Here is an 18,676-nt window from a genome sequence, read left to right on the forward strand (position 1 = left end):
GCTCCCCTCAGCGACAAAACTCTGCAATTCTCTGTTCTTTCCAGGAAAGAGCACGCAGTGCATTATGCCCCACAGGAAAACAAATGCTGCCCTGCCACCCCTGGAACAATTTGGTTCTTTGCTCTCTTTTCCCATAAAGCAATCCTCTCTCCCACTCCCTGTGTCCAGTGCATTAAGCACAGGCTACACCCTCTTCCTGGAATTGGCCCAGCCCGGAGCTCCCTCTGGGTCCATGGGAGCCCCCCAGGGGGGCAGAGGGCTCTCTCCGCAGTTTGCTATCAGGGTGTGTCCCATCTCGGTCTAACAGGGAGGTGCCCAGGCAAACAGGTATAGTCAGGAAGGGTCATAGAGAGCGAGATGCCCTCTGAGCTGGCTTCTTCCTGACCGGCACAGGCATCTCACGTCTTCACTTCCTTTTCCCACCCATCGCAGACCCCCGAACCAGCCGGGGAGCAGCCATGCCTTACCTCTACCGGGGCCCAGGACCCCAGAAGCACCCGACTCCCAAGGACACCCGTGTCACCCACTCCTCAGGCCAGAGCTTCGAGCAACTGCGGCAGGGGTGCCTGCAGAAGGGCATCCTGTTTGAGGATGCAGACTTCCCAGCCAACAGCTCCTCCCTGTTCTACAGCGAGAGGCCCCAGATCCCCTTTGTGTGGAAGCGGCCAGGGGTGAGTGCAGCTAGCAGGGTCCTTGAGGGGCTCTGGGGCACCACACCTGGGAGAGGGTGACAAGCTCCTGGAGGAGGGGGAAGCCGGGAAAGAAGTGCCTGGGAGGGGTGGGCCACAGACAAACCCGACTTCAAAATCAAGTCTAGTCTGTGCAGCTTTGGGGTTTGGAGGCAGCAGACCTCAGATGCGCTGGGTGGGGCTCCAGGGTGTCTGCCTGCACCCCATGCCCCCATCTGCAGCTTTCTGGCTTCTGTCCAGGCAGGGGTCTTGAGTCAGAGAGGATCTTGTCAGCAGGCGGTGAACGGGAGTCAGAGCTTTGGATAATTTGCTTTATCGAAAAGGAAAATCTCAGGAGCACCTTCCACGGGAATTCAAGGCCAAACAAACGCAGAGATGTGGTGGGAAACAGCTCAGACTCCCCATGTAGTTGATGACACTGGACTAAGGTTTGTAGAGTGGTCAGTAGCTTCTGGCCCAGAGCACCGTCCACCACCTTCCGTGCCCTTTTTCTGGGAGGGTAGATGAACACTTAACTCATAGTAAGTTCTACCTTCCAATGGGTGATGAATGAAATGCAAGGGAGGCAGGGGTTTTCTCCCAGAAGCATGCATTGAGAGGGTCCTGGGTGGGTGGGAGCCAGTGCTGCCCCACCCCCAACAGTCTAAAGGGGATGAGTCCCCAGAGGCACCAGCTGGAGCCTGGGACAAGTGTCAATATTTGCCATGCTGGATTAGTCAGGGCCCTGCCTCCCACCCAGCATGACTGGTGCTCATTCCCTCTGAGTGGCTACTGGCTTGGGAGTGTCCCATGGGGACAAGCTGCTTACAGGTGTGGAGGGGCAGTATAAAGGGCACCAGACCCAGGGGAGAGACCCTGAAGGCTGGTCCCACTCTGCCACTAATTGGTTACGTGAGTGCGGGCACATCACTTAACTTCCCTGAGCCTCGGTCTCCTTGCCTGTAAAATGGGAGCAATAATGATTAATTGGAGGATTATTGTACCATATTAAATGACTAATGTGGGCCCAATGTCTGGCACACAGAGGTTTTCAGTAATGACAGCTTTTATTTTATTCTTGTTACTGTTATTACTTCCATGGTTATTAGCTCTGAATCTCATCTTACTCATGAGCTGCCCAGGATTCACCAGATCTGCCTCTCTATTCTACCTGTCTATCTTCTCACATTAAAATAATGTCAGTGGCTTAAATCTATAACATCTTTTTAATTTAAAACCACAAAAGCCTCTGGGTTTTTCAGGGACAGGCCCAAAGTACACCTAAGCTGCCATTTAAATAGTGGCTCTTTATTGCTATTTATTGCTATTTCCTAGTGTAGGCTCTCTCTGTGCTGCATGTGTAGGTAAGTGTGTGCATGTGTGAGAGTGTGTGTGTGTCCTGTGTGTGTATATATGTGTTGTGTGTGTATATGTGTGCATGCATGAGTGAGCATGTATGTGTGTTGCATGTGTCAATGTTGCATATCAGTGTGTGTGTGTGAATGTCACGTGTGTGCGAGTGTGTGCATGTGCCTCAGCCTTCATCTACTCAGGCCATTGATTTTCACATAACAATAACACATCAAGTCACATCCAGGGGCCATAAAATGGGAGAAATAATAATAAGCATTCAGTGGATGTTAGTAGATCTGGGCTGATCAACGAGACCCCAAAGTAGTCACATGGCTCTGTCTCCTAGGCGCCTTTCTCGTGATAATCTAAAGTCCCTCTCGAAAATCAATTTTTGGTTTTCAGCATGTGCCCAATAAAACAGAGGTCAACACACTGGCATCAATCGTGTGCTGGGAATGCACTTAATTGCCAGGATAGACCAAACTCTGCTAAATAAGAAAAAGCATATTTCCAAAATAAAATTTAAATTTAAAGGACACAAAATAGCAGCCTCTGAGGGACCCTGCTCAGACCCTTTTGTGGCTCCCAGGATTTATTGTCTGCCCTCAGCACGTGAGCAAATGAAAACATTGGTGTCTGCATTAGGCTGTGTGCTGTGGGTACATTTTTAGCTGAGGGGATTCCCAAGGGTGTGGGGAGCAGCAGGATACAGATTTGCAGGGAAGTTGACCCCTCTGCTCCTCCAACCCCTGCAGTACTGCCCTTTATCTCACCCTCGCTTTTGCACTACCACTCCTTCCTCACCTCCTACCCTCCCCTGCTGTGGTTGCCAGGAAATTGCGGGTGATCCTTTTCTAGCCCTAAAGTGTGGTTCCGCCCCCGGGAACCTGTCCAGGGACGCCCCTGCTCCCTCCCCTAGCCTGTGGGGACAGTCACCGTGTGTACGTGAATTTTGACTGTCAAGGGGAGATGGAGCCACAGCCTGGAAATTCCATTCTGTGCCTGAGGGTCAGATAAATGGAGTCAGAAACCCTGGCCCACATGTCTGCCTCTAATGGGCATCGAGGCCTCACGGAACTAGGCCCAGAATGGCAAATGGCTTTCACGTTGAGTGCTAAATCTCACTAATTTGTAATAATTGCATGGGGCACTGCTGAGGAGTGGAGAACAGGGCTGTGATTCAGTGGTGACGTTTGCCATGGGCACATCATTTTGCACATACTGATAATACAGATGCTCTGTGTTGGCTGATCCTGTGCTAGTCATTTAAGTGGATGCACTAATAGTAATGAGATAATATTCATGGAAAATGAACAAGATCAATACACAAGCATGTTGCTGGCTACTGCTGTGTTAGGCACAGATAGGGCCTGTTGGAAGGTACCTGGAGAGATGGGCAGAAGGAGATGGATGTCATGGGGTAGACCAGAAGTCATGAGTTTCTGATAGGAAAGACCCAGCTTTTGATATGAAACTCTCATCCTTTTGCAGAGATCAGAAGCCTCTGCTGAGACTGGGGGGACAAATGTGGCAGGTGAATCCCTGACACATAAGGCAGATTTCTATGTATAGGAAGCTTAAGTCAGTCTTCCTTTAGCTTTCCTTTAATCACTGCTCATCCTCCCCAAAGGGGTGCAGAGCAAAAAAAATTTTTAAGTCAACCAAGAGAAAATTAAGTGCATCAGAGTCACATGGTGGACAAGGGATTATTTTTAAAAATTTGAATTCCAACTTATTTTTAATTTTTACCAACTCAAATCTTGAAATTGGTTTCATTTTAAAGATTAAAAACTTGAGACCTAAAGAACTCAGGAAACTTTCCCGGGCCATTCACTTATTAAACCAGTTGCTCTTGAAGGTTCACAGGGAAATTGCCGTGCTCAGGCACCAGAGATGGCAACTGAACTGGGAAGAGACGTTTCGGGAGCCTCTGACTCCTAAGTCAGGCTCATTCACTGCCATTCTGCCCTGGTTCTTGTGTAAGTTGCCACTGGTTCTCTAGTATTTTCCTAAGTCTGACAAAGTTATCACATAATGTTTAAGCCATCTTCCGAGAAATTCCAATAGCTCCCTTACCTCCCAGCTGGTCTCCCTGTAGGCAGTTTCAGCTCCTTTGAGCCATGCTGCCAGGGAATCATGGCAGCCCTCCCTAAAGTCCTCTGTTCACTGCCTGTTGCCTAAGAATAAAGCACAGGCTCCCAGCAAGCTCCTGCCCATGTGTGCAGCCTCGCCTCCTACCCCTCGCCCTCTACACACACCTTACACTCATGCTCTGTCCTCACAGACCCTCCTACCACGTGCTATGGTGTTTCCTGCCTGCAGGTTCCATCTGTCTGGAAGGCCCTTCTTTTCTCGGAAAACTTTAACTCATCCTTAGTCACCTCTTCTATGCAGACTTCTTTATTCCCCCAAGACACTTAGTTGCCTTTATTCCAACACTTATGCCATATTAATATAACAATCTGTGTAGCCTGTGTCCCCCAGTACAGCATAAGTCTTCTGGGAGGGCAGGGGGCCTGTATCTGTCCCGTACTGTATCCTTAGCCTCAGCACATCATCTGGCTCATCCAAACAATGACAAGAGCCAAGCATTTCTATGTCCCAAACAACATTTGATATTTACCAGGGTTATAGCACTTGATCCCAAACAACCCTGTGAGCTTGATGTTATTATCATCCCATTCTACTGAAGGAGAAACCAATGCTCAGTGGTTGAGGTGACTGATGTCACACAGCCAGTAAATGGTGGTGCAGGGTTATAATCCAGGCTATCTAAGCCAGTGCCTCCAGAATGTGGGCACTGGCCATTATGCTCATTAATAAATTGTGTCCTTATTGAGTGGGGAGCACCTCTCATTGGCCTTGAAAGCAAAAGGTGGCTGTTGGTGGATGTTGCTATTCTGAGGGCAGGGAGGGCTGAGCACTTACCCCACCTATGACACCTGTGGCCAGACTTCAGACAGAAGTGTCCCTTCAGGCAGAAAATGGCAGCTCCCTCCCACCTGAGAGCAATGCCACTTACCAGCCACAGGACCTTCTCCCCGGGAAAAAGACTCCAAGTCAAAGAGCAACATGGAGGGTGTTTATTAGCATGTCCTCATAGGATCAACACCTGTGGAAGGCAAGAGAAGGAATCAGGATGAGGCAAAGGGAGTGACTGATCGTGACATCATCCCGGTGAAAGCCTCAGCCAATTGCGAGGGGTGCTCTGGGGCTGGGATGGACCCTCAGAGTTGTCCTGGATTGAGCTCACAGGGCCAACTCCTTGTTTATACCCCCAGTCATCGGAGGTGGATGCCCGTGAAAGAAGGCATGAACCAGGGCAAGGTAATTTTCTTTAGCAATCCCCAAAGAGGGCTGGCCGCGGAGGGCTGCCTCCCAGCAGGTGGGGAGCCAGGCCTTCCTTCCTGAAGGGGATCTAAGCAGCGCAGCACATCACAGCCCCACCACAGAACCTCAGTTTTCTCTTCCATTAAAAGGGGATAATAATACAACCCACCTTATAGCGTTGTTGTGAGGATCATCTGGGTCAAAATATGCAAAGCACTCAGAAAGGAGCCTGTCCTTTAAATAATGAATGTCAGTTATTATTATTTCTATTGCTATAATTGTAACCTAACCTAATTCTTTCCCCATCCTGAGAAGGCCACCCAATCTTTCAGGCTATTTGAGGGTCACTGAAATCCCCAGGTATAAAGTGTAACTCTGTACCTGGGGAAATAAGCGAACCTGCCAGAAAGCCTAGGATTCACCTCTCTTTGCTAAGAAGTTTGACCCCTTTCACTATAAAGAAGGTGGAATTTCTCTGAGATAAAAGCTTGACACACACAAGCAGGAGAGGAGGCACCTCTGTTTCCACCCACAGAGATCTCCTTTCCTGGAACTAGGGCCACCTGGACACGCCGAGGGATTCCAGCATCTCAGACCTCGGCTTATGGGAGACTGTCATCTTTACTAGGGTTCTCCTCACTTCGCTGCACCCAACAGGCCTCCATCCAACAGGGATCCACCCTGCCCCACTGCCCCTTGCAACAAGGGCCCCCCGGCCCCACAGCCCAGCCCCCTCTACCCAGCCCTGGTGGTCCCTTCCTCATCCAGCCATCCCAGCCTAGAGCTGAGCAGCCCCGTTTGCCCATATAACTCAGCGCTATTGCATTGCTGTCCTTCCTGTGCAATCATTTTCAGCATCTGCTCTCCCCTTTCCTTTGCCTGTAACTGAGATTGTCCCCCATGTCCTCGTTCCCAGAAGCACACTTTCATCTACTTCCTATTCTGGGGAGCTGGAGACTTTGCATTATATCTTATAGATGTCTATAAAATGAGGAGCAAAGAGGACTATGGGGTAGGGGTTGATTTTCCTCTGGAAGTGCAGAGGTCTAGGGTCTCTGAGTGTGGGAGCACAGCCAGGGATTCATAAGGGTTGCTGGTCACTCTCCAGAAGGCACAGCGAGAGCGGCCGCCCCCTCGGTGGCTTGGGTGCTGCTGGCCCTTCTGCTCAGCACATACACGGTGCCTGCTCCAGCAGCACCACCTTCTTGTCAAACACAGCAGTGTTTGGAGAGGGTTGGGAGGGCGGAGTGAAATGCAGGAGCAGCTGGAATCAGGAAAGCTAAGGGGACATCAAAGCATGGAGGGAAACCAGGGCAAGGAAGGCACTGGGTGGACAGAGGGAGTTATGTGATCAGCTTAAAGAAAAGCTGGAATATTCCCTGGTAGGTTGCAGAACGTGGTCTGTACATGGCCTCCTTGAGGGGACTGTGTCCCTAAGGATGTATGTGTATAGACGAAGAAGAGGATGTATAGACAACCTGGTTTTCCCCCAACCCAGCCTGAATGGGAAGGGTGGCACTTTCCAGTCCAGGACTTTTTCTTATAGCCTGAGCCCATGTGTTCCTGAGCCTGCAGCCTGACTTCCTCAACTAAGAAATGCCTTGGCCTCCTGTCTCTCCCCCACTCTCTATCCATCTGCCTACACCCATCTTCGTCCTTGCAGTTTCTTCAAATGCAATTCCTTCACCCACTTCTCAGCCTAATCCTGGGCCACCTCCTCCAGGAAGCCGTCCAGCACTGCAGCCCCTGTGAACAGCTCCCGCCAGCACCACCACAGTCTGTGCACTCTGTTTACCATGGGCTGTATCCTCTCCTGCAGGGTGGTCTTGGTGGTCCTGTGAGTTGCTTCTCTCCCTCAGGGGAACCCAGGCTCCTCTGGAACAGTCACCAGGACCCCACACACACTGCCACAGCCCTGGGCGCATGGCAGGGATCAGCTTTGAGCTATTAATCGCCAGGGTCTAGCATCTCCAAACCTTGTTTGCAACATGGTTTCTCCCTTTTTAAAAAGTATTACTTAGTAGGGAAAAGTCTGTCTTTGGCTGAGCCCCTGATGATTTACAAGGTAAACAGAATTTACCCTGAAAGCAAACATTCCGGGATCCTCAGCCCTTCATGCAGAAACCACCTGGTTGTGCCAAGGGGTCTGCCTCTCTCCTGGGGCCTCCAGGGACATCGAGCAGCAGTCTGGGTTCATTTCATGTTTATTGTGATCCCTACGATCATCCTGTAACAGGACTGTAGTTCCAGGTAACCCTCGCCCTCAGCCTCCAACATTTCACTAAACGATTGTACACACACCTAAGCAGTACACCCATGTACAAACATAGTGTACTCGAAGTACACATGCAACAAACATACACGTGGAGCGTATGCCTGGGTGCACACCTGGGCTTACCTAGGCGAGTCACATGCCTTCAACACACACAGGACCCACATCTGTCCAGCACGCACTGTTACATGACACACAGACATTTAACCAGGTGCCCACAGCACATGCAAGTATCTCACCAGTTCACACCTGCTGGCTAATCTGTGTTCATTTGGTGATAATTTATGAGTTTTCTCCTTTTTTAAATTTTTCTCCTCGTTTGATAAGATTTTATAAAATCCTGAACAAAAACAACCAATTGAAAGAAAGGAGCTGGGAGGAGGTGACAGCTGCAGGCACAGTTGGCAGGAATAGGCTGGCAGAAGTTTGGGGGCGGGGGTGGGGGGCAGTAAAGGCGGGAAGGAGGCCAGGTCCCCACAAGCAGAGATTATCTGGCCACCAGGAGGCCCAGGAACAGGGATCCCGCTGGATCTCTGCTGGCTTTCAGAGTCCGTTTTGGGAAATTGTAGCAAGGGTCAGAAATTACAGCTGACCGTCCCTTATTAGGGCCATTGATCAATTCCCCTGATGGGAACTGGACAAATGAAGCACAGAGGACTGTGGTGACTCTTCGGGTTCCCTTTGGGACAGGGGCTTCCATGCCTATTCTGCAACAAGCCCAGAATCTGAGTTGGAGGAATGTGGTCCCAGAACTCTCTCACCTTATACGTGAGGATGCAGCCCTAGAGAAGTTAGATGATGTGTTGATCAGGGGCAGGGCCCCTGCTGGGGCCTCTTCTTCTGGTTTGCACCTCTCCATGGTGCCAAGCTCCAAGCTGTCTGCAAATGCCCTTGGGAGACAAGGTCAAGGAGAAAAGGGAGAGTAACACTGTGCCTCATTTTATAGATGGAAAGGAGCAGAAGATGCAAGTCAATGACTGAAGAAACAGTTGAGGAAACCTGGCGCGAGGAGCTGTCTCCCTCACCTTCAGATGACCTTCCTGCCAGGCAATAGCATATTGGAAATTAGGGCAATTTAATAAAAATAACCCAAAGGCTATGAGGAACTGAGAACGGGAATGCAATGACATGTGTGAGACGTTGAAGAGTAAGATTGAGCATTCAGGGTTTTGTATCTCTACCAGATCTGAGCTTGCGGTGCATCCAATGGCTGAACATACTTGAATGTGCAAAATCCCAATAAATCCATGCAACGTTCTTTGGGCATATGCTCTGGGTATCCGTTACTCTGTGAGGCTGACAAAGAGGATGCAAAGAGGACATGCATCATTTTTCACTTTAGCCCGTTGTCCTATAGGAACTCCCCTTGACTTCAAAGAAATCTGTCCCCTCCAGGTGATTCTTTGAGATACAAGATCAGAGGGGAAGCAGGGTTCCTGGGAAGCTTGACGCAAAACACCTCAAGGGCAGAGGTCTCCCCGGCAGGGCTACTAGCTTGACTTCTCCCCCACTGACATCTGTCCAAATACCAGTATGAAGATTCAGCCTCCAGACTGAGCTCCTTCCTCAGCCCTGGTTTCTGGAAATAGGTGGAGAAAAGTTCCTTACTCATCCTCCATTCAGATTCAGTTAAAATGATCACGCATCTGCCATGTGCCAGAACGTTCATCTCTATCTTGTTTCATTTGTAATGTCCTCTCCTGGCTCTTCACGTGGCTCCCTCCCTTCAATCAGGTCTCAGCTCACCTGCCAGCTTCTCACAGAGGCCCTCCCTGAGCGCTCCTTCTAAAATAGCCCCATCTTACCTCAGTACTTTTTATCCTAGCTCTGATCACTCCTTGAGTGTGTGTATTTGCTTACTTGTTTATTGTCTGCCTCCCCCAGTCGAACATAAGCTCCACGAGGACAGGGACTCCATTTCTCTTGCTCACTGCTATATCCCAATGCCAGGAGTGGAGCCTAGCATCTCAAAACAAATGGAAAGAATGTATGAAATTTATGTAATTGTTTTAAAACTTTTTTGTTTAATGTCTTACATATATTCCCATATTATATATCATAGCATTATAAATGCAATACTATGCATTTAGGTGTATAGGTATATTTAGGTATATATTAGGTGTATATAAATATGTATGAATATTATATTATTCAGATACATATGTATGTGTGTATGTGCGTGAAATGAAAAAATTATTTTTAAAAAATGGCTGGGTGGGTGGGGACTGGGAATTGGTTTTTAATCCAAAGCACAAGCCACCAGCCTGTGGAGCATGTATTCCTAACCTCATTTTAGGATGAGGAAGTTGAAGCCCAAAGAGGACCCCATGCTTTATTTATTTATTTTTTTAAAAGTTCATTTTTATTGAGATATATTCACATACCATGCAGTTATACAAAGTGTACATTCAATTGTTTACAGTACCATTATATAGTTGTGCATTCATCACCAAAATTAATTTTTGACATTTTCATCACCACACACACAAAAATAATAACAAAAATTAAAGTGAAAAAGAACAATTGAAGTAAAAAAGAACACTGGGTGCCCTTTTTTTTTTCTTCCCCCATTTTTCTACTCATCCTTCCATACACTGGACAAAGGGGAGTGTGGTCCATATGGCTTTCCCAATTACTTTGTCACCCCTCGTAAGCCACATTTTTGACACCACGCTTTAAATGGTAGCGCCGAGATGCGAGTCCACAGCCTCTGACTCCCGGTGCCTGAGCGCAGATGAACATCCTAAACACGTGGCTGACGTCTCACTCTGCAGCCAGATAGCATGTGGGTCTGTTTGTCCAGAGGATGCAGCGAGCAGCTGCTCAGCAGAGCTGACGGGATGGTGTCTCCTGGGGTCTGGGGAATTGAGGGGAGATGCTTACCAGAGACCCCAGGTTTGCCCGAGGCATAGTGCCACGGCAGCCTTTCACCTCTTAATGCCCCTCCACAGGAAAAAAAATCAAATATAGGACCTGACGCCCTTCCGCTCAGAAAAAGGAGAGAGACCCTGAGCCGTCGCCAACCTACTGGCCCTCTCCGCGGCAGGCATCGCATTAATAAAGCTCTCCTTCTTCCAGGAAATAGTGGAAAACCCAGAATTCATTCTTGGAGGTGCCACCAGGACTGATATCTGCCAAGGAGAGCTTGGTAAGTGTGGTAAGACGGAGGGTGGTGGAGAGGAGGTAAGGCCGGGTCGGACCACCCCGTCGGAGCTCCGCGGGCGGAGCCTCTGAGCCGCAGCCCCAGCAGCACAGGGCTCCTGCATGCCTGTGGGGACACAGGGGTGGCGGGGAGGTCACCCCTTCTTCTTCTTCCCTCCCAAGTCTGTTGGACCACTCCCCTGTGAATGGGGCCCCCTGGATGCCGAGCACATTATTTTTTCCATCCCAATCTTCCTCTGAGTTCCCCCCACTCCACCATATACCTACATTACTATTCAAAAGAAAATCATGCTAGGGGTTCTTTAGCTTTTCCAAGTTTTGGTTTGTCACACTGATGTAAACATGTGTTTGGAATTACCACCTTGTATTTAACCAAGTTGTTGGTGGTTTTCAAATATTATTTTGTAACATTTTTATTACATCTAAGTACGACACAGAACTTGTGTAAGTTATGAAAGCTGTAACCCAATGAACACCCTTGAGCCTGTCACCCAAAATAAGACCTAGAACATGGCCTGGACCTTGCGTGCTTCTCACCGGTAGCATCCCGCTAAATACCAGTACCCAGGCAGCCGTCCAACAAGCTTCTGTGGGCACCTCCTCTTGGGCACAGCCCTGGGGTGCCAAATCCCATCCATCTGCACAGGCCCAACAGAGACAAAGGCAATCTTATTTGCTGTTGAGTTTTTCCATTTCTTTTAAATTACATAAAGGATATTGGCTTCTGAATCTCCCCTTTCAAAAGTTCATGGCGATCTGCGCTGAACAGAAATGAGGTGTCACACTCTCCAGACAGGAAAAGAAACACATTTTCCACAATGGGGCAAAGCTGTAACTTGAAGAGGAGGGTGGAGAAGGTTCTGGTCACCCTCTTAGACTGGCTGGGCCCAGCCATCCCCATGCTGAAAGCAGAGACCATGCCTTACTCATCTCTGTATCCTCCGTGCCCAGCCCAGTGCCTGCCTCCTGGGAGGCATTCAGTGAAGTTTGCTGAACAAATGGTCATCAAAGTCTCTAGCCGGTGTCATTTTCCTATAAGTGTCTCCCAAAAGCAGGACCTGAAGTTTCTATAGAACAGCCAATGCATTAGAAACCAAAACCACCTTGACTCCGCTCGGACTGGGGGTGTAGTGCCAGGCAAGACCAGAAATAGAGTTATTCAGAAGTAGCTTTCTTGACTTTATGTCCTCTGTGATTCTCTCTTGCCTGTGTACAACAACCAGAAAGGGGCCATGTTATTATGTCCAAAGTCCAGAGAATGTGCTGGAAATTGATCAATGGTACTTTCCAGAAATGTGAACTTTGAGGAAGCCAAGCTGAGTGTGATGGGGTCTTGAGTTCCAATGATGCTGTGCTACTAACAACAAAGACATCTGGCAGAAAGCTAAGAAGCCCCATCCATTAAATGAATACATCCTTATACCTGCTTGCACATATTTCATAAGCAGCACTGAAAACACTGCTAGGTACACATGAGGTCTTAGTCTACTCTCAGTGAGGGCAGACGGATACGTGTAGGTGTTTGGGACAACATAGACAAAATGCTCTTTGATGTTTGACTTCACTTTTTAGGTTTCCTCCAGATGTGTGTTAACATGAAGACACAGTTTGGGAATCAGTAGATTAGTCAACAAATCTTGAAAATGCAGAATAATGGAAAGCAAATGCCCAGCAAACTGCTATGACCTATAACTAAACTGAGTCCGGTGGGGGGAGGCATCAACCCCAGAAATGTGCTCCTAGGCACATAGGGGGACTATTCCTGAGGACCCCCAAGTGCTGTGGGTTTGGGGGAGGCAGCCTTGACGTGTCTGCTCATGCAGCCGTCACTGACACTAGCATATGCAGCCTTGCTCCTCGATGGAATTTCACCGAGTTGATGCATAACAGAGCCATATGGTTGAAACCCAAGTAAGCATGTCCTTTAGCATCGCCAAGAAAATGACAGCTGTTTGTGACAAAGGGGGTAGGAGAAGAGCAGGGAGGGGGACAGAAGGGAAGACAGAAGTATTGGTTAGCATTTTCTAAAATGCAGAAAAGATGTGGCCACATCTGGAAGTCTCCACATCTCTTTCTGGCATATAGTTTTCCCATTTACTGTGAATTAGTGATGAAAATGGTGATTTATGGTTTTCATTTTGCAGGCGACTGCTGGTTATTAGCTGCCATTGCCTCCCTTACACTTAACGAGAAAGCGCTGTCGAGAGTCCTCCCCCAGGATCAAAGCTTTGGCCCCGGTTATGCTGGGATGTTCCATTTCCAGGTAAGAGGGAACCCTGGTCCAGCGGGTCTGCCTCTTTGGGGCTCAGCCTGACACCACGTGCATCTTCACGTTGCTTGGCAACCCTAGCAGGCGTACCTTGCCCGTGTGAGAGCTGTGGTTCTAAACATTACATGAAAACCACACTTTGTAATGGAATCGTATCTAAATGCACTTGAAGAGCGTTAGTGACATCTATGGCGAATCCTATCATAAACTATACAGTCAGCTTTTATGTGATATTCTGGTAAATCTAGATGTTTATTTGTTAATGGTTTTATTATTTGGCATTTCTTGGACTTTAAGCACAAATTGCTTAAAACAATTATATCTCTGGGGACCTGGATTATTTCTCAAAAACGGAGAGTTTCTCCTTACCAAGAAAATATAAATTTGGAGACCTTGAGTGAGCCTTTTTAAACAGCTGAGAGAGAAAGCAAGAATGAAAAGCAATAGGAGTGAAGTAGAGCAGGGGAAACCCGACGTGAAGCTGCGCTGTCAAGCACGTGCAGCTGAACACGTAATCTCATGGGCAAACTTCTGAGAAGCAACATAAAGTGCATCTCATGGCAGATGTTAGGGAGAAAGGGGGGAAGAATTTCCTGTCCTCCAGCTCTTATCTGCCACTCATCAAAAGCTCACTCCCAGAATCCAACTCCCCTGCATTTCCAGATTACACAAGGCGACTTCACCTTAAGGCAGGGGTACCTGGGGCAGCCCGATGTGAACGAGGGGCTGTCGGGCTGTGTAGGAAGTTTGCAGAGTCCACATATTGCAGTCTCAGGAGCAGCGGCTGGAACAAGTGAGTCGAGGCCAAGAGGGTCTGAGTTAGATCAGGTGTGTGATAGAAGGGGCCATTGAAAACATTTGGAAGGATGCTGGGCCCAGATTTCTTCATATGTGCCTTTGCATCCTGGTTTGCTTTAACACCACCAAATCTGGAAATTATAGCCAGCGAGTGTGGTTTATGGAAGAAAGATGGGAGAAACATCCCCCTCCAAAAAAGGTCCTTGGCCTTAAATCAAAAGATAGTTAAATGACTGTGTTTTAGGTTGGAATAAAATGTTTACAGATTGTAAAAAAAAAAAAAAAAAAAGGGAAGAAGAAGAAAAAGAATAAAAAAAGGAGCCAAGTGAAACACAGAGACCACGTCTGCTGGAATCACGTGGGGGGCGTGTACTAGCACACTCACACATGACACAGATAGGGACACAATGTGGAAGCCCCCCCAACCCATCCTCTCTCTCCTCCACACCCAGTCCTTGCATAGAGTCCAATTAGATATTGAAACCCACCTCTTCTACTTATTTAAATGGGGGGTCTTGGGCAGTTTTCTTAGTGAAATTGAGCCTTGGTGTACTAATATGATAATAGGAGATAATATCTACCCTGCTGAGTTTCCTAAGAACTAGATGGTAAAGTGCATTAGGTGTCACCACAGTGCCAGGTTTGAGGTGGGTGTTCCTTTACCTTCTGCCCTCACCACTGTCACCTGCTCCACTCAGGCCACCAAGCTGGGGTCCCGCCCTGATCCCTTTAATCACTGAGGTCAGCAGTCTGACAAATAGATATTCTCTTAGGTCTCAGGAACTGATAACACAGAACTGTTTCAAGAGCAGAGACCAAGAGAAGGCAATGTGAAACTCAAGGAATTACTCTCTACACTCAGACATGAGGAATAGGAGTGAGGGGCCTCCTTGGCACCTGCTGAGAGTGTTGGCCTTGTGATGAGAGCTGTGTCTGGCCTAGGTGGAGACTCCTCCCCTCCTCCCCTACTGACCTGCCACAGCCTGGCTGTCTCCCCTCCCCTCCCTCAGGCTTCCGCTGATACCCTAAACACCCGTTACATGGGCCATTAGCATCTGGTCAATCACCATCTCTCTTGGACATACAGGGTGGCAGGGTGGTGGTGGGGGTATTTAAACACAGCAAATCCAATAGCACTGCTGCTTCTAAACTGGAACTGCCACCACCATCTGATTTGGAGCTCCCTGAGTGAACAGTGTCCTTCTGCATCTCGTAGGATGTCAGAGCTGGGAGGGAACTCGACAATCGTTTATTGTCCTCATTTCACCAGTACTGAGTCCCCAGAGAGGGGAAGTGACTTATCCAAGGTCACTAAGAAAAACCAGGCCTAGAACCCAGGTTTCTGGCTCCCAGTGCACTTGCGTTTTGCCCTCTGGTGATAGGGGTGTTGGTCCTGATGAGTCCCTGTCAGTTACACTCTGACACCAAATGACAACACTCACTGTGTCTCCCCTTCTCAGCCTTGGTGGGAAGAGGAGCACTGGAAATAAATCTCCATCCTTCTTGCTCCTTTCCGGTCCCTCACCCAAAGTACAGGTGTTTGGGTGACCCAGGTCAGCAATGCCCTGGGCAGATGGAGTCATCTCCGTGGTCACCTCTTCGGGACTCTGTTCTCAGCCCGGCCCATCCCAGCTGAAGGCCAGCTGGAGTCACTGCTTCTCCACCCTCCAGAAAGCTGGAGGCCAGGCAGGGACATTTAACACCTGCCCAAATAGTGCCGCTCCTGAACTCGAAACCACAGATGCCACCAAGGTAGCCTGAAGTGAGCAATACAAGCAGGCCCAGCGCATCTGTCAGGAGGTGTGGGGTGCCTGAGGGAAGCCGCTGGGGGAGAGTGGCCACACTCGCTGCCCCCCAGCACATTGACCATTAGGGGCCCATTACCGAGAACCTGGGGAAATGCCTCTTTAAACACAAACACGTCTTAGAAACACACAAACTACTTACCCTGACTCAAGAAGAAATAGATTAATTTCAAAAAAACCAATTAACTTATAGAGATTGAATCAGTCATCATAAACTTCCCAACAAAGAAAAACCCAGGGACATATGGCTTCACAGGGGAATTTTACCAAACATTCTGAGAAGAGTAAGTGCCAATCCTGCTTAAACTCTTCCAAAAAACTGAATAGGAGGGAACACTCCCTAACTCATTCTACAAGGCCAAGATCAGGTTTATACTAATGCCAGATAAAGATACACAAGAAAATTACAGATCAGTATCTCTTAAGAATATAGATACAAACATCCTCAACAAAATACTAGCATACCAAATCCAAGAGCACATCAAAAGAATTATACATTGAGATCAGGTGGGATTTATCCCAGGTATGCAAGGGTGGTTTAACATAGGAAAACCAATTAATGTAATACACCACATTAATAGAACAAAGGAAAAAATATTTGGTCTTCTCAATTGACACAGAAAAGGCATTTGACAAAACCCAGCACCCCTTCTTAATAAATATACTTTGAAAGCTAGGAGTAGAAGGAAACTTCCTCAACATGATAAAGGGCATATATGAAAAACCCACTGCCAACATCACACTTAACCGTGAAAGACTGAAAGTGTTCCTACTAAAGTCAGGATGCTCACTGTCACCACTGTTATCCAACAGTGTACTGGAAGTTCTAGCCAGAACAATTAAGCAAGAAAAAAAGAAATAAAAGGCACCCAAATAGAAAGAAAGAAGTAAAACTTTCCCTATTTGCAGATGACATGATCCTACAAAAAATCCTGAAAAATCCACAACAAATCTCCTAGAGCTACTAAATGAATTCAGCAAAGTGGTGGGGTATAAGATCAACACTCCAAAATCAGTAGTGTTTCTCTACACTAGTAATGAACAGTTGGAAGAAGAAATCAATAAAAAAAATTCCATTTACAATATAGCAACTAAAAAATTCAAATGTCTAGGAATAAATCTAACCAAGAATGTAAAGAACTCGTACACTAAAAACTAGAAAACATTGCTAAAGGAATCAAAGAAGACCTAAATAAATGGAAGGAAGTTCCCTGTTCATGGATTAGAAGACTAAATATTGCTAAGACGTTGATTCTGCCCAAAGCAGTTTACAGATTCAATGCAATCTCAATCCAAATTCAAACAGCCTTCTTTGCATAAATGGAAAAGCCAATCATCAAATTCATCTGGAAGGGTAAGGGGCCACAAATATCCAATGCCACCTTGAAAAAGAACAAAGTTTGAGGACTCACACTTCCCAATCTTAAAACTTATTACACATACACACCCACACACAGACTTATTAGAAAGCCACTGTAATCAAAACGTCATGGCTAAGCACAAGGATAGACATACAGACCAATGGAATTAATTGAGAGTTTAGAAATCAACTCTCACATTTATGGCCAACTGAATTTTGACAGAGGGCCAAGCCCACTCAGTTGGGAAAGAATAGTCTCTTCAACAAATGGAGCTGGGAAAAGTGGATATGCAAAAGAATGAAGGTGGACCCCTACCTCACACCATATACAAAAATCAACTCAAGATGGATCAAAGACCTAAATGTAAGAACCAGAACTATAAAACTCCCAGAAGAAAACATAAGGAAATATCCTCATGACCTTGCATTAGGCAATAGTTTCTTAGATTTTATATCCAAAGCAGAAGTAACAAAAGAAAAAAAAAAGATAAATGGGACTTCATCAAAATTAAAAACTTTTGTGCATCAAAGGACCTTATCATGGAAGTAAAATGACAACCTACACAATGGTAGAAAGTATTTGGAAACCAGATATCCAATAAGGTATCAATATCCAGAATATATAAAGAAATCCTACAATTCAACAACAAAATGAAAAACAACCTCATTTTAAAAATGGGCAAAAGGCTTGAATAGACTTTTCTCCAAAGAAGATACAAATGGTGAAAAAGCACATAAAAAGATGCTCAACATCATTAGCCATTAGAGAAATGCAAATCAAAACCGTAATGAGATACACACATTTCACATCCATTGCAATAGCCACTATTAAAAATATGGAAAATTTCAAGTGTTGGAGGGGAAAATTTCAAGTGTGGAGAAATAGGAACACTCATTCATGATTGGTGGTAATGTAAAATGGTGCAGCCACTGTAGAAGATAGTTTGGTGGTTCCTCAAAAAGTTAAATATAGAATTATCATATGATCTGACAGTCCCACTTCTAGATATATCCCCCCCAAAATTGAAAACAGGTATCAAACAGATATTTGCACACCAATGTTCATAGCAGCATTATTCACAATTGCCAAAAGATGGAAGCAACCCAAGTGTCCATCAACCAATGAATGGATAAACAAAATGTGGTGTATACACACAATGAAATATTATTCAGCCATAAAAAAGGAATGAAGTTCTGATACATGAGACATCATGTTGAGTGAAATAAGCCAGACACAAAAGGACAAATACTGTATAATCTCACTGATAAAAAATAATTAGGATAAGCAAATCCGTAGAGTCATAAACTAGAATATAGGTTACCTGGGACTGAAGTGGGTGTAGGGAATGGGGAGTTAATGGTTAAATTGTACAGATTTTCTGTTTGGGATGATGGAAAAATTTGGTAGTGGATAGTGGGGATGGTTGTACAATACTGTGAATGTAATTAACAGCACTGACTTATGTATTTGATTGTGGTTAAAAGGGGAAATTTTAGGTTGTCTACATGTTACTATAATAGAAAAATTTAAAACATCCATAGGACTACACAGCACAATGGATCATAAAGTGAACCATGGACTACAGTTAATAATACAATTATAAAAATATTCTTTCTTTAATTGTAACAAGTGTATTACACTAATACATGGTGTTAATA

At 46.5% G+C, this 18,676-nt stretch overlaps 1 protein-coding gene across 3 annotated transcripts in view; it reads left to right on the forward strand.

Annotated features, from left to right (window-relative positions):
- Positions 1 to 458: 458 nt before the first annotated feature.
- CAPN9 (calpain 9) overlaps positions 459 to 18,676 on the forward strand; it is a 54,034-nt gene continuing 35,816 nt past the window's right edge. For 2 of the 3 annotated variants that reach the window (XM_037811028.1, XM_037811037.1), the window contains exons 1-3: positions 459 to 671; positions 10,702 to 10,771; positions 12,930 to 13,048. In XM_037811028.1, coding sequence (XP_037666956.1) covers positions 459 to 671; positions 10,702 to 10,771; positions 12,930 to 13,048 — 402 coding nt within the window. The remainder of the gene's footprint in view (positions 672 to 10,701; positions 10,772 to 12,929; positions 13,049 to 18,676) is intronic. The other variant, XM_037811047.1, reaches the window with a different exon arrangement.

This window comes from Choloepus didactylus, chromosome 2, assembly GCF_015220235.1.
Source record: "Choloepus didactylus isolate mChoDid1 chromosome 2, mChoDid1.pri, whole genome shotgun sequence".
In the NCBI taxonomy this organism is placed as follows: domain Eukaryota; kingdom Metazoa; phylum Chordata; class Mammalia; order Pilosa; family Megalonychidae; genus Choloepus; species Choloepus didactylus.